This window comes from Misgurnus anguillicaudatus, chromosome 11 (assembly GCF_027580225.2).
Source record: "Misgurnus anguillicaudatus chromosome 11, ASM2758022v2, whole genome shotgun sequence".
In the NCBI taxonomy this organism is placed as follows: Eukaryota; Metazoa; Chordata; class Actinopteri; order Cypriniformes; family Cobitidae; genus Misgurnus; species Misgurnus anguillicaudatus.
In genome coordinates this window covers 37,375,262-37,389,045 of record NC_073347.2, presented here as the reverse complement: position 1 = coordinate 37,389,045, position 13,784 = coordinate 37,375,262, and the positions used below count along the sequence as shown (strand labels likewise).

The window sequence follows — 13,784 nt, the reverse complement described above, 5'->3', positions numbered from 1 at the left end:
TCAAACAAATGCAGATTAATGAAGAAATGGGAATTATTGCATAAAGAATTACACACACACAAAAAAAAACATTACCGTAAGCTTGTGGGAAGAAATTTGATTTACTGTTACAAAAATATAATCTTGATCATTTATTTTCTTTCTTCTTTAAAGCCAATATGTGATCTGTAGATGTTTTTTAGATGAGAATGTAGAGATTTATTACCATATTCCTTTACATATAAAACTGCAATGTAAAGATGAATTCACTTTTGACTTTGACCAATAGGTGGCGCAGTTGCCTGATAAAGTCCTGAAGCTTTACATGATAATGAATGCTGTTTTATTTTCTGATTTTATTTTCCTTCAGCCAAGAAGTTCAAGAAGGTGGTTGGTAAGGAGGTGATTTCAGACACATTGATGAGCTGCTCTACGCTGGAGAAAGAGAAGTTTCCTCAACATTACTTTCCTGAGGTGCGTCTTAAACCATCACATAGATAAAGACTGACACAAGTGTGTGCAGATCAGACACAAAAGCTGATCTACAATCAGATGACTTTTACCCGTTTACTCTACACTTCTTTACATGATTTTCACTAATCATAAATAAAACCCATTTAGGTCGTATTGTTTCTTTCATTCTAGTTTTATACTAGATATTATAGTGCACATGTTTTTTGCAGATTTGAATTTATTGTGAAATGGGTTAAATATTGTGCTAATTTTAAATCAGCAGTTTGTTTATATCATTGAATTATGAATTATTCAGAATATATAAAATATATATTATTGTTCTGTGGATCATCAGTCAACCAATAACAATAATAATAATAATAATAATGTTCAGGGTTCCCACAGGTCATTTAATTTCTGGAATCTCATGGAATTTAAACGGCCTATTCCAGATATTGAAAGTCAGGTTTTTTTTGTCATGGAATATCAGGGACATTTTTTGTCGCTTTAAATTTTAGTTTGCATTTATCAAAAAACAATCTGTCTGTTAAGTTGTGACATAAGGAGTGCCATTTCCAAACCTCCACTGATTTCAAGTGAGACCACAATCTAAACAGACATTTATTGGCATTGTTTATTCATTTTATGCATGCAAAAAAATATAGACTCATGGTGTAGAGTAAATGATCAGGCTCACGGCATCTCAGGCATGGATCCTGAAAATTCAGCGGAAGTCTTAAAAGTGAGAATTTGGCTTAAAGTGGAAACCCTGAATGTTATTGATCTTGTTTTTCAACTCTTTATATTTAAAAAAGCAAATCATACAAGCGTCAGAGAAACACATCATAATGTTTATGTTTCACATACGGCTTATTTACTTGAGAGCTTGTAACAAATTATTCATTGAAAAAATATTTAGGATAAAAACACTATCAATACATTGAGTTGAGTAGCTTCCTATTCTAAGTGAATAAATCCAGTTATTAAAGTTGACTTAAGAGGGAATTTTCAGAAATGATTTTCAGGTGTGTAATGATTTAGTTTATTAGGTATATTAACATTGAATCAGACTTTTGTTTAGTTGATTTTAAGAGTCCAGCTGTCTGATGTTCAGGAATCTGATCTTTACAGTGTTTCATCCAGATGTTACTGTGACACCTATACTATGTGCGTGTGCGCGTGTGTGTGCGTGCGTGTGTTTGGTGGTGCGACTGAGGCTGATATACTAATAAAGATCCGGTGTCAGGTGGAATCCCCGCGCCCATCAGTTACCCGCGCTCAGGTGCTCCCGTCCTGTAAATATATGCAAAAGAGACTAAGCTGGCCTTTCACGCGCCGCTACCGTTTTCCGCCTCTTTCACGAGTAACATCCTACCTCACTTTATCTCCCGCAGGAGGCATTTCCACACGATGGGAAAGTAATTACCGAACCGCCGCACCTTCAGACTAACGGCACGCGGACGCGAACCCGTCTCCAAACCGCGCGTGAGGCCAAGGAAACAGAATAAGGCAAAAGTTTACATGTTGATTTACGCAGAATTGGTGAACGCCTCATGAATCTCAGCTGATGCTCTGGAGAGCAGCACTCCACATAATGTTAGGCCATTTAAAACATCAGATTTGTGTAGTCTATCAAGGGCTTTCTCACTCTCTCTCGCTCAGTAGTGAGAAATTGGTTGTTATCGTAGATCACAGATACGCTCAAACCTCTTATGAAAGATGAATTAATTTCGCTAATGCTTTAATGCGGGTTTCTCATGAGGCGGGCCGGCTGGCGATAACCCCGGCTTCATCCTGCTCCGTGCTCCGTGATTTATGTTGTCTTTTAGTAGATGAAACCGCCCGGATTCGCCATCCATCTAACTCCCTAAAGGAACGCTATTAACGGCGAGGCTGGGATGAGACGCGGCGCTGTGTGAGGAGGCATTCGGCGTTTGAGAGCTTTCTGGGGTCTCATACATGCCTTTATAGGCTTAGAGAAAGTTTCTGCCATTACATTTTTTGTTTTCATCATGTTAAAAATATAAGGTGTCAATCTAGTAGATCTTTTATTTTAACTGAGGTTAATTATCCATCTCTGACTCTGTGCTGTGTTGGGATTACATGAATAAATAGAATTTGGCACATTTGGCAAGGTTTCTGCTCACGTCTGCTGACATCATCGATGCACTTCCACATGTTTTGATGACATCACTTTGCTCTTTCCCATTTGATTGACAGGCCAGCGGTTCAGTGAGTTTATATAGTAGGTAGCGTGGATGCGTTGTTTAAAACGTGAGATTTAATAAAAGAGAAGTATATTTTTAACCTGGGATGTACTGTAGTTTCTCTCCTCATAGTCCCCGTCTCTCTTTTAGGACCCCTACACAAATGACCGTCACCCTCCCTCCTGTATGTACAGATGTGAGTTATGAGTGTAAGTGATGCTCGACTGAAGGGACTTTACTGATTAAAAAGCTTTATAGGAGAATCCAGAAAACAACAGTGGCTTTATTTGTGAAAGAGAAAGCTGATGGATTTGGTCAGCTGTCATGTTTTTGCTTTGAGCTCACTGCAGGTCATCTCTTCTAAAGTTGTGAAGGATCTTTCATTGTTCATGTAAGCAGAAAAGTGACGCTGTGTTTGATTTGATTTCAGTGTTAGCAGCAATGACAGCACCAAACTGGGTGTTTTGTGACAGTACTTTGAGTCTTCAGGAGAGTCTTCTTCTGCACAATGACTGTATGATGTCAAGATCCAGATTTTTTACACGTTTTGAAAGACTCATAAAAAACTATTGAAAAATATACAAATCTTCACTGGCTATGTTTGCATGCACAATATTTTTCCAATCCGCCTTAATGTAATCCAATTGTAGTTTATGACGATAAAGTTTACATGTACCCTAAAAATTGCAATCTGATTAAAATGTTTGTTTACATGTACATTCAAAACTAGCCCAAATGCATCCCAATGACTATTCACAGCCCAAATACCAATAACCAATAGACAAAATTAGGGATCTGCATGTATGTCTTTTTTAATTTTGATTAATCCAAAGGTCTGAAAAACAAGTACTTAAATAAACTGGGGGCGGGGCAATTAAATGGGTGGGGCTACGTGTCATTGTGAAAATATTTTATTAAAAACAATCAATTAAAATCTTAGTTTTGAAGAAACTATGACAAAAAATTAACACATACTAGATTTTTGATTAATTAAAGGTTTTTTAACAGAAACCTCTTACAGGAATAGCTGCGTGAAACTAAAGGGTTAATGAACACAAACTGATGCACTTTCTTTATGATGCACTCTACATAACATTAATCTAGTCTTGATACAACATAAATGTATTATACAACGTGCATCTATCTGCACAAAATACAAGACTTAAACTAAGTTGTGTACTGGATAGAAAGTTTCACTCCCATTTGCTATCATTTTAGCGATTAGCTGTGTCGTGTCGTCCTCTCACCTGTTCTCAGTCAAGATGTTATGTTCGTATGGCATACTCAAGCAATCGAGTACTCGTGCCCATCCATAAACAAAATCCTTTCATCTTTAACCTGCCAAAAAAAAACCAGTTTAAAAGTAGCCCAAATCTGAACTCGAAAGAATCAGAAGACTTGGCATCTTGGCACAGCATCTCTTATAAAGTTCATGCTTTATCTCTGGATTCATGTAAAAAGTCAAAGTTGAGTTGGAGAAAGTTGTTCTTAAGAAATGTTCAGATATAGGCAAAGAAAACAAAACACACTTTTCTGAAGGCACAACCCTATTTTATTGCTTTATGTAGTCTAATGTTATGAAAGACACGAATGCTGCAGAATGTACAGCGCGTGACCCCATTACCTTAATAATGCGTTGCCATTGCCTTGCTATGAGAATCATGTGATTCGTAAATAAGAGGTAAATAAAAGATAAAAAGCACAATTCGTCTGCGCATGTGCACAAGGTATTTTTGCATCTGATTGAAAAACTACTACGATTTATGTGTTCATGATTCATACTTTTCTCCTGATGATCAGACCACAGATTGGACTACACCACCACTTTAAATACATTTGAAATTTGCATCGATTGACCTCAGTTTTATTGATTAATGTGCTAAAATGAAGGCTTTTCAATCCGATTGAGCCATCAATACACTTACAAACAGATTATTTGTTTGCACGTAAACGTAGCTACTGATGCTCAAGAAGACAACACCTTTACATGAAGAGTCAGAGAGATGTCAACTTTTAAACTAGATGATCTGTGTTCACTGTGTTCACGTTTAAATATCTTAAATAGCCTCTGAAGGAGAGTAAGATGTTCATATGTTTCCAAAACAATCAAAATTGAGATGATCCTCCAGTAGTCTGTGCTTGACTTCACCCGTCAGCTGTGGATGATGTCTCGTTTAATTTGACCCGGATGCTAGAACAGTGACGGATGAAGGAGAGTCTTCATCAATCAGAGGCAGTATTTGTTAGTTATTACTCGTGCGGTGTTTGTGTCTCGCTGTGGCGGCGCAGCTGTGAGCTGTTATTTATGAGATGGTGCAGATCTCTCAAGCACAATGTTGGAAAGGTCAGGATAAGCCTTACGATCCACTCGCGTCGGCCCGTGACGTGTCTGACTCCACAGGATGATTCGACCTCTCTCAGATATGAGATTATGTTCCTGGAGACCCCGGTGTCCATGTTTAGATGATTCTCTCCGTCTCTGTGAATGGGAACATACAGATCTGGTGTAGATATCCGTTCATCACTGTCACCTCCCATGTGCTGTGACCTTTCTAGTGTCCGCTAGAGTGACCCCATCACCGAACGCAGAGACCCGATTGGCTGTGGTGTGATATTTCGATTTCTGTCTGTAGAGTTGCTTTAAAGGGTTACTTACCCAAAATGTAAATACCTTTGTTATTTTAATTGCTGTGAAACACAAGATATTTTAAAACAACGTTCACCCTCTCGTATAACAAAGCGTGTGTGGTTGCGTCAATTTTGAGATGGTGTGTGATGTATTCTTATTGTACAGCAGATTTGTGTGATTCAAGTCTTTATTCACGGATCATGGTAAATCTTTTCAGAATTTACTATTTATCAGTGTAAGACACACATCAGATAATCATTTGTTGATTTACCGTCTCTTCCCCAAACTCCAAAAAAATGTCTTTCTTACTTAGTTTTTTGTCTTGTTTTCAGTACAAATATCTAAAAATTAAGATGCATTTTCTTGATGTCAAAATGAGAAAATAAATAAGTTTAGTTTTTATACCAACAAATATACAATTTAAGTGAATTTGTGCTTAAAACAAGACAAAAAAAAAAAAAAAAATCTGCCAATGCGGTAAGAAAAAATAGTTTAAGCACAAATTATATATTTTTTTGTTGAATTTTCTTAGGCCATTTGCTCATGAAGAAAATGCATCTTGATTTAAGAATATTTAGATATTCGTACTGAAAACAAGACAAAAATACTGAGTAAGAAAGTCGTTTTTGTATAAATCCAGTAAATTTTGAGTAAATCTGATGTCTATGATGTCCAGTGAAGAGGTCACTGTAATACGATGAAATACACAACATTGTGTTTGTGTTTTGTGTGTCTGTAGTGACACAGACTCTTATTGACCTGGTGAAGTACATTCGGGCCTGCTGCGGTTTATGGATTAATTCAAGTATGCAAATGTAATTGAATTTGATACAGTTCATCTTACTCTAATGCGCTCTGAAAGATGTGAGGAGCAATCAAATCACTCGCAGACCTTTAATTTGCATCAGAGTTTTTAAATAAAATTAGTCAATTTGTAATTATGTGACCCGGCCGGTAATTGGTTTATTCATCGCTGCAGTTAACTCTCCATTAGAGAGAGAGGTTATTTATTTTATTTTTTGCACTGGTAATCAGGACGCTTGCTGCATCAATTTGTCTCTCATTTAATAACAGGCAGCGTGGTCCTTCATGTCATGCGATTGAGATCAGCCTTCTGATTGGATGGTTTATTAATAGACATAGAGATCTGACTTCTTCACAGAGTCTCTGTCATGTCTAAATCAAACATGTTTTTTAATCAAGAGGAATTTAATGTTTCCTCATCTCTTAAGAAAAGAGTTCATTGTGCAACCGAAATATTTAACACCTCCTCTCCAGATCATGAAACAACCCGGACCGTCACATAGATGAGTGAATCATTACATTTATTTCAGATCAGAATCATTCACAAGCCATTATATATATCAGCATATTGTGCTCTTCTCATGTGACATCAAACAATGTTATTATTTACAAATAAGAAATCTTCATGTTTAATAACAAAAGTTTTTCTTTCTGCAGTGTAAGTGGTCTAGAAAAGGATTCATCAGGACCCGATGGGCTTTTGCTGATTGGTGAGTTTCACTTCTGTGTTTATGTAATAAATGGAATACAGATTCACTGATTCAGATTGGGGGGGGATCCTTGGACACTCATGAATCGATTCAGAATCAAATCTTGACGTCTTAATTAGCATATTTGTGATGTCATTACGTCGGACTCAAGGTCAGACTAGTGTTGATACTTTAGCTACTAGTCTCTGAAAGCCAACTAATTTTTATTGACATATATGTTTGGTTTCTCTTGTCAGACATTAAAACAAGTAGAAATATTCATGAAACTTGACTCATGTTAACCTGCAGAACTGCCTGCAGAATCTTCTGATTATCATCATCATTATACATCTACAACCCCAAAACAGAAAAAGTTGGGACACTGTAGTAATTGTGAGTAAAAAAGTAATGGAATAATTTACAAATCTCATAAACTTATATTTTATTCACAGTAGAATATAAATAACATATCAAATGTTGAAAGTGAGATATTTTGAAATGTCATGCTAAATATTGGCTCATTTTGCATTTCATGAGAGCTACACATTCCAAAAAAAGTTGGGACAGGTAGCAATAAGAGGCCAGAAAATTTTAATGTACACATAAAGAAAAGCTTAAGGACTAATTTGCAGCTTATTAGGTCATTTGGCAACATGATTGGGTATAAAAAGAGCCTCTCAGAGTGGCAGTGTCTCTCAGAGGTCAAGATGGGCAGAGAATCACCAATTTCCCCAATGCTGCGGCGAAAAATAGTTTTCTGAGTTTCTCAGAGAAAAGTTGCAAAGAGATTGAAGTTATCATCATCTACAGTGCATAATATCATTCAAAGATTCAGAGAATCTGGAACAATCTCTGTGCGTAAGGGTCAAGACCGGAAAACCATACCGGATGCCCGTGATCTTCAGGCTCTAAGACGGTATTGCATCACATACAGGAATGCTACTGTAATGGAAATCATAAAATGGGCTCAGGAATACTTCCAGAAAACATTGTCAGTCAACACAATCCATCGTGTCATTCCCTGTTGCCAACTAAAACTCTATAGGTCAAAAAAGAAGCCATATCTAAACATGATCCAGAAGCACAGGCGTTTTCTCTGGGCAAGGGTCATTTAAAATGGACTTTGGCAAAGTGAAAAACTGTTCTGTGGTCCAAAGAATCAAAATTTGAAGTTCTTTTTGGAAAACTGGGATGCCATTTCATCCGGACTAAAGAGGACAATGACAACCCAAGTTGTTATTAGCGATCAGTTCAGAAGCATGCATTTCTGATGGTTTGGGGTTGCATGAGTGCGTGTGTCATGGGCAGCTTAAACATCTGGAAAGGCACCATCAATGCTGAAAGGTTTATCCAAGTTCTAGATACATATGATCCCATTCAGACGTCGTCTCTTTCAGGGAAGACCTTGCATTTTCCAACAAGACAATGCCAGACCACATACTGCATCAATTACAACATCAAGACTGTGTAGAAGAAGGATCTGAGTACTGAAATGGCCAGCCTGCAGTCCAGATCTTTCACCCATAGAAAACATTTGGTGCATCATAAAGAGGAAGATGCGACAAAGAAGACCTAAGACAGTTGAGCAACTAGAAGTCTTAGACAAGAATGGGAAAACATTCCTATTCCTAAACATTGGTCCTCCTCCAGCTGTTCCTTATGTGTACATTTAACTTTTCTGGCCTCTTATTGCTACCTGTCCCAACTTTTTTTGAAATGTGTAGCTCTCATGAAATCCAAAATGAGCCAATATTTGGCATGACATTTCAAAATATCTCACTTTCAACATTTGATATGTTATTTATATTCTATTGTGAATAAAATATAAGTTTATGAGATTTGTAAATTATTCCATTTCTTTTTTACTCACAATTTCTGCAGTGTCCCAACTTTTTCTGTTTTGGGGTTGTATATTAAGGAGCAATGTTTTTACTGTATTTGTCTAATGTAGCGCATTCAGCGCCTCAATCTGGATTACAAACATACAAGAAGTTTGTTCATGCTCTTATGTTTAAACAGTCAGTGACGGGTTAGTCAAGCATTAGTCAAACTGAGCTATAGATGTATTTGTATTTTTTCTCTACTGCTTGTGTAAGCTCGACTCTAGGTGCTTGTGTGGTGTCTAAACTCTCCATGTGCTGCACCGCTCCTGAAGTTGACTTCCTCCTTTTGGTTCTGATAATATCACGTTATTATTTTGTAAACTAACTTTTAAATTCTTTTGATTTTTGACATTTGTATATCGATACGAATTGCTTGACGACTAAATTGTGATTCATATGTGAATTTATTTTTTCATCCACCCTTAATTTGGATAGAATACAGATTCAGATTTACTGATTCAGATAGAATACAGGTTTAGTTTTACTGATTCACACTGAATAAAGATTCAGATTCACTGATTCAAAGAGAATACAGGTTTAGTTTTACTGATTCACACCGAATAAAGATTCAGATTCACTGATTCAAAGAGAATATAGGTTTAGTTTTACTGATTCACAACGAATAAAGATTCAGATTCACTGATTCAAAGAGAATATAGGTTTAGTTTTACTGATTCACACCGAATAAAGATTCAGATTCACTGATTCAAAGAGAATACAGGTTTAGTTTTACTGATTCACAACGAATAAAGATTCAGATTCACTGATTCAAAGAGAATATAGGTTTAGTTTTACTGATTCACACCGAATAAAGATTCAGATTCGCTGATTCAAAGAGAATACAGGTTTAGTTTTACTGATTCACACCGAATAAAGATTCAGATTCACTGATTCAAATAGAAAACAGGTTTAGTTTTACTGATTCACACCGAATAAAGATTCAGATTTTAATGATTCACACCGATAAAGATTCAGATTCGCTGATTCAAAGAGAATACAGGTTTAGTTTTACTGATTCACACCGATAAAGATTCAGATTCGCTGATTCAAAGAGAATACAGGTTTAGTTTTACTGATTCACACCGATAAAGATTCAGATTCGCTGATTCAAAGAGAATACAGGTTTAGTTTTACTGATTCACACCGAATAAAGATTCAGATTCGCTGATTCAAAGAGAATACAGGTTTAGATTTACTGATTCACAACGAATAAAGATTCAGATTCACTGATTCAAAGAGAATACAGGTTTAGTTTTACTGATTCACACCGAATAAAGATTCAGATTCACTGATTCAGAGAGAATACAGGTTTAGTTTTACTGATTCACACCGAATAAAGATTCAGATTCACTGATTCAGAGATGACTTTGAGTAGGAATTGACTATTATTTAATTTGAGAGTAAATTATTCTTGAAATGATTTGGGCAAATGACTGTAAGTTCAAACCCCACAAACGTTCATTCATAAACTGTGACGGTGAAATCTTGATCAGAACTTAGAAACCTAGAAGAAGACCTCAGGTTATAGGTTTGATCATCTAACGTTGATGTTATCTTCTGCATCAGTCCAGTGAGGGTTCCTACAGTTAGTATAGCTGGATTAGATTAAAGATAATCATGTTAGCCGTGCAGGTTCGTATGACAGATGACAGAAAACATTACATGCCATTGAACCTGTGCAGAATGAATCCGAGAGAGAGAGAGAGAGAGAGAGAGAGAGAGAGAGAGAAAGAGAGAGAGAGACTAATTTAATATGAGAAGAAAAGAGTTCAGAGCAGAATTGTGATGTTGCTCTGCCGTAGAGATGACACAAGGGAACGCTAATGAAATGGTGACAGAGTTATAACAGGCTTAGCTTGCTGCTCGTCTGAAAGCGCTCAGATTGTGTCACTTTTAAACAGATTACTGCTCGCAATATCAGCTACTAACAGAAGTGCTTTACTTGTAGAAGTTGTGTAAACTGTCAAGGGTCAGAGACAGACTGCAGTATATTCACAAAAACTATTTCTTTATATAGATTCATCTTCATTCATTTTAAAAGACTTCTGAAAAAAGACTTTATAATCAATTAAAGAAACAGATGTCTGTAGTCGTATCACACGGCATATAAGGGCTGCTTGATTTACGGGCAAATAATCACGATTATTAAACCAGATTTTTGTAATTGTTTGAATCAAAAATGTAAAATGAAAATCAAAAACAAAAAAAAATGCACCTCCCTACACCATATATTTATTCTATAGAAATCTGTTACCTTTTGTGATATCTGTATATATATCACATACTGCACATACTGTCTTATATTAACATCAGCTGTTTGATATTCATACATTCATGCATTCAAACATATGATAACATGACAGAGAGAATAAAACTCACTGCTGCCATAGAATGACTTATGATTAAAATAAGCAGAACATTTGTAAAGTTAATTCATGAAGGGAATAATAGTTGATCTGTGTATGTGACGGCTCTCTAAAATGCTTGATTCTGATTGGCCGGTCACAACATTCCAAGGTTGGTTATTCCCAGATATCTACCACTCAAAACTAATAACACACAGTAACCCAGATACAGTTTAATATTACACTAAATTAAATATTAATGTTTTTTAATAACATGTATGAGATTATATTTACAAATGATTAAACCAAATAGTGTGTTCATGACATCTGAACGTCTTCTCTTATCTTAAAACAAAAAGTAAAGAGTTTTCCTCATGGAAGGTCTGCATTTGTTTAAAATGAGCTAATAAAATATTTCAAATCAATATTTAATGCTCCTTACTTTACTTATGAAGTAAATAGCTGTGTAATAAGCTGGTGGTTATTGTAAAATTAACCCTTTCACTGTAAAAAGACTGATATCCTGATCACACCGTTGGGGTTTATTTCTGCGATTATCCCTTACTTACATATACTACAATAATATTTTAGCACGACTGAAAATGATTGACCAATCGTCATCCAGCAACACAACTGTGTTATTTCTAACATGTATTTATTTATGAATGTGAGTTGTCTGAACTTTTCTCTGTCTCTGTTTTCAGTTCCTTTGATCTGATCAATATTCACCTGTTCCACGACGCCTCCAATTTGGTGGCATGGGAGAAAAGTCCATCAGTTTACTCAAGCACACGACAGAAAGCTCTCAGCTATGTGCTGGATCGGTCAGTACTGCGTGTGTGTGTTTATGTGTGTGTGTGTGTTTATGTGTGTGTGTGCGCACGTGTGTGGTCTCTGGGCTCACGTGACAATTTCCTATATGGAATCTGAAAGCATGTGGCACCTTGCTACACATCCACTTTAAATAAATGCACGCATACGCTCGGCATACGTTGTCAAGCCATTCGACGTCTCATGAATTATGTGCTGCTTTTATGTCTCAAAGATCATATTTTTCCACTCGCCCCTCCGGTTTCTCATCCAATGAGAGGCAGGGCCGGCTTTAATGGACAGTCAAGTAGACGTGGTTTAGGAACATGGCACCTTTTACAATTTTTATTGTGCAATAATTTACCTTGATTTACAGCCATAATGAAGTATAAAAAGGACCTTTCTTGTTGCTTACATTGAGAATTTGAGCTGTATTTTCTGCTCTTTTGTCACCTTGAGCTTGATTTATATTCATCCCATAAATATTTTGTAATGTAGATAATGTAACACCGTTTCCCAAACTCCTCCTTTTTGTATTCTTCAGTCCTTGTGTCTTGAGTGTGCGATTAAGGTCAGGTTTACATCAGCTATAAAGATAACATCTACAATAAAGGACGTTATAGCGTGTTATGATAACATTATGTTTACTTTCGTGCACTGCATTATATTTTGTGTAAATGTGCAAATGGATTTGAATTGGCGAATGATCAATGATGTCATTCCTCTGTGTGTTTTTGTAGTGTGTGGTCCATTATATTTTCTTAGGTTTATAACTTCAACATCTTATCGTCCTGGATGTGACGGATCTGTGTTACAGATCTCCTTATGTTTTTAGGACGTTGTGTAAATGGAAGAGCCCCCTCCTCTTTTCTTTCATTGAAGGCCAGGTTAGGTTGGTGGGTGGGTAATAAACATTTAGGTGGAAGGCATGGTTGCCATTCCATGCGATGTGGGGTTGTTACCAGGGAGGGGCGGGGGGACACGGAATCACCAACTTCTATGAGCAATCGCTCAGGTCGGGGTGCAGATCCGGACCGCCAACATCAGGAGCGTCCCCTCGAGTGAGAAAGGACACGCACGGCACCTTCCCCCAAAGCTCTGCTGGAGCGAGTGAATGATGTTGGGCTCTATTCATCGGCCGTACTAACCTTTTGGCAGCCACCAGTAAAGTCTATTCTGCTGGTGTGATTGGGAAGGACAATGCGGCTGAACGGTCTTTTGAATTCGTCCGTTACCTCCAACAGTGCTGCTATTCAGCGTCTCGTTGGGAACCGACTTTTAGAGCTATTGTCCCTCCCTCTCTAACTTCTAACCCCCATCTCACACACATACACACTAACCCTTACCTCACTGTTTTCCTAATTTATCTTGTCTAACTTGTTCTGTTTCCCTGCCGCGGTTCCTCCTTCATTTATTACCATGTTTTGAGCCTTTGCTGCGTCTCTGAGCTCTGTGTGGGCCGCGCTTACGTTCTTATCTGAGAGTTAATCGTGTCTGATAAGCTCCTGGTATCTGTACAGCTGTTTACAACTAAACACGCTTTATCTCCAGAGCGTTTGGAGGGCTCTTGGGAAAGCTCCTGAAGGACTGATGTCTTTAGCTATCTCAATCTATTCATGAGCTTTGGTCACTTCACATGAGAGACTAGCTGTTTGATATGCATCGCTGTGTATCTACCTAGTAAAAAAAAGTCCTTTAGACAGAAAAATAATTTTTTTTGATATTTGACTATCTCTGTATGTAAAGCACATTTGTGTTGTTTAAACGAAACGGAGCGCAACACAATATCCATACGGATGGGTTCTTGAGTGTCGGTCTTGTCTATTGTGCATGTGGATATGTTACCATTTGCTCTCCCATTCAGAAAAAGTGCTCGGGTTCAGGGCGAAGCGGTTTTACATCACAACTGTGAAATCTGAGCTAAATGGACCTCTTTGTCCTTGGCTTTTATTTTCACACAAATATAGTCCATTGTCAGGCCGCCG

At 37.1% G+C, this 13,784-nt stretch overlaps 1 protein-coding gene across 2 annotated transcripts in view; it reads left to right on the top strand.

The window, feature by feature from the left end:
• LOC129415910 (inositol polyphosphate-5-phosphatase A) overlaps window positions 1-13,784 on the top strand; it is a 130,129-nt gene that overhangs the window by 67,474 nt on the left and 48,871 nt on the right. For both annotated transcript variants that reach the window (XM_055170102.2, XM_055170101.2), the window contains exons 6-8: window positions 350-453; window positions 6,730-6,782; window positions 11,694-11,813. In XM_055170102.2, the coding sequence (XP_055026077.1) occupies window positions 350-453; window positions 6,730-6,782; window positions 11,694-11,813 (277 nt within the window). The remainder of the gene's footprint in view (window positions 1-349; window positions 454-6,729; window positions 6,783-11,693; window positions 11,814-13,784) is intronic.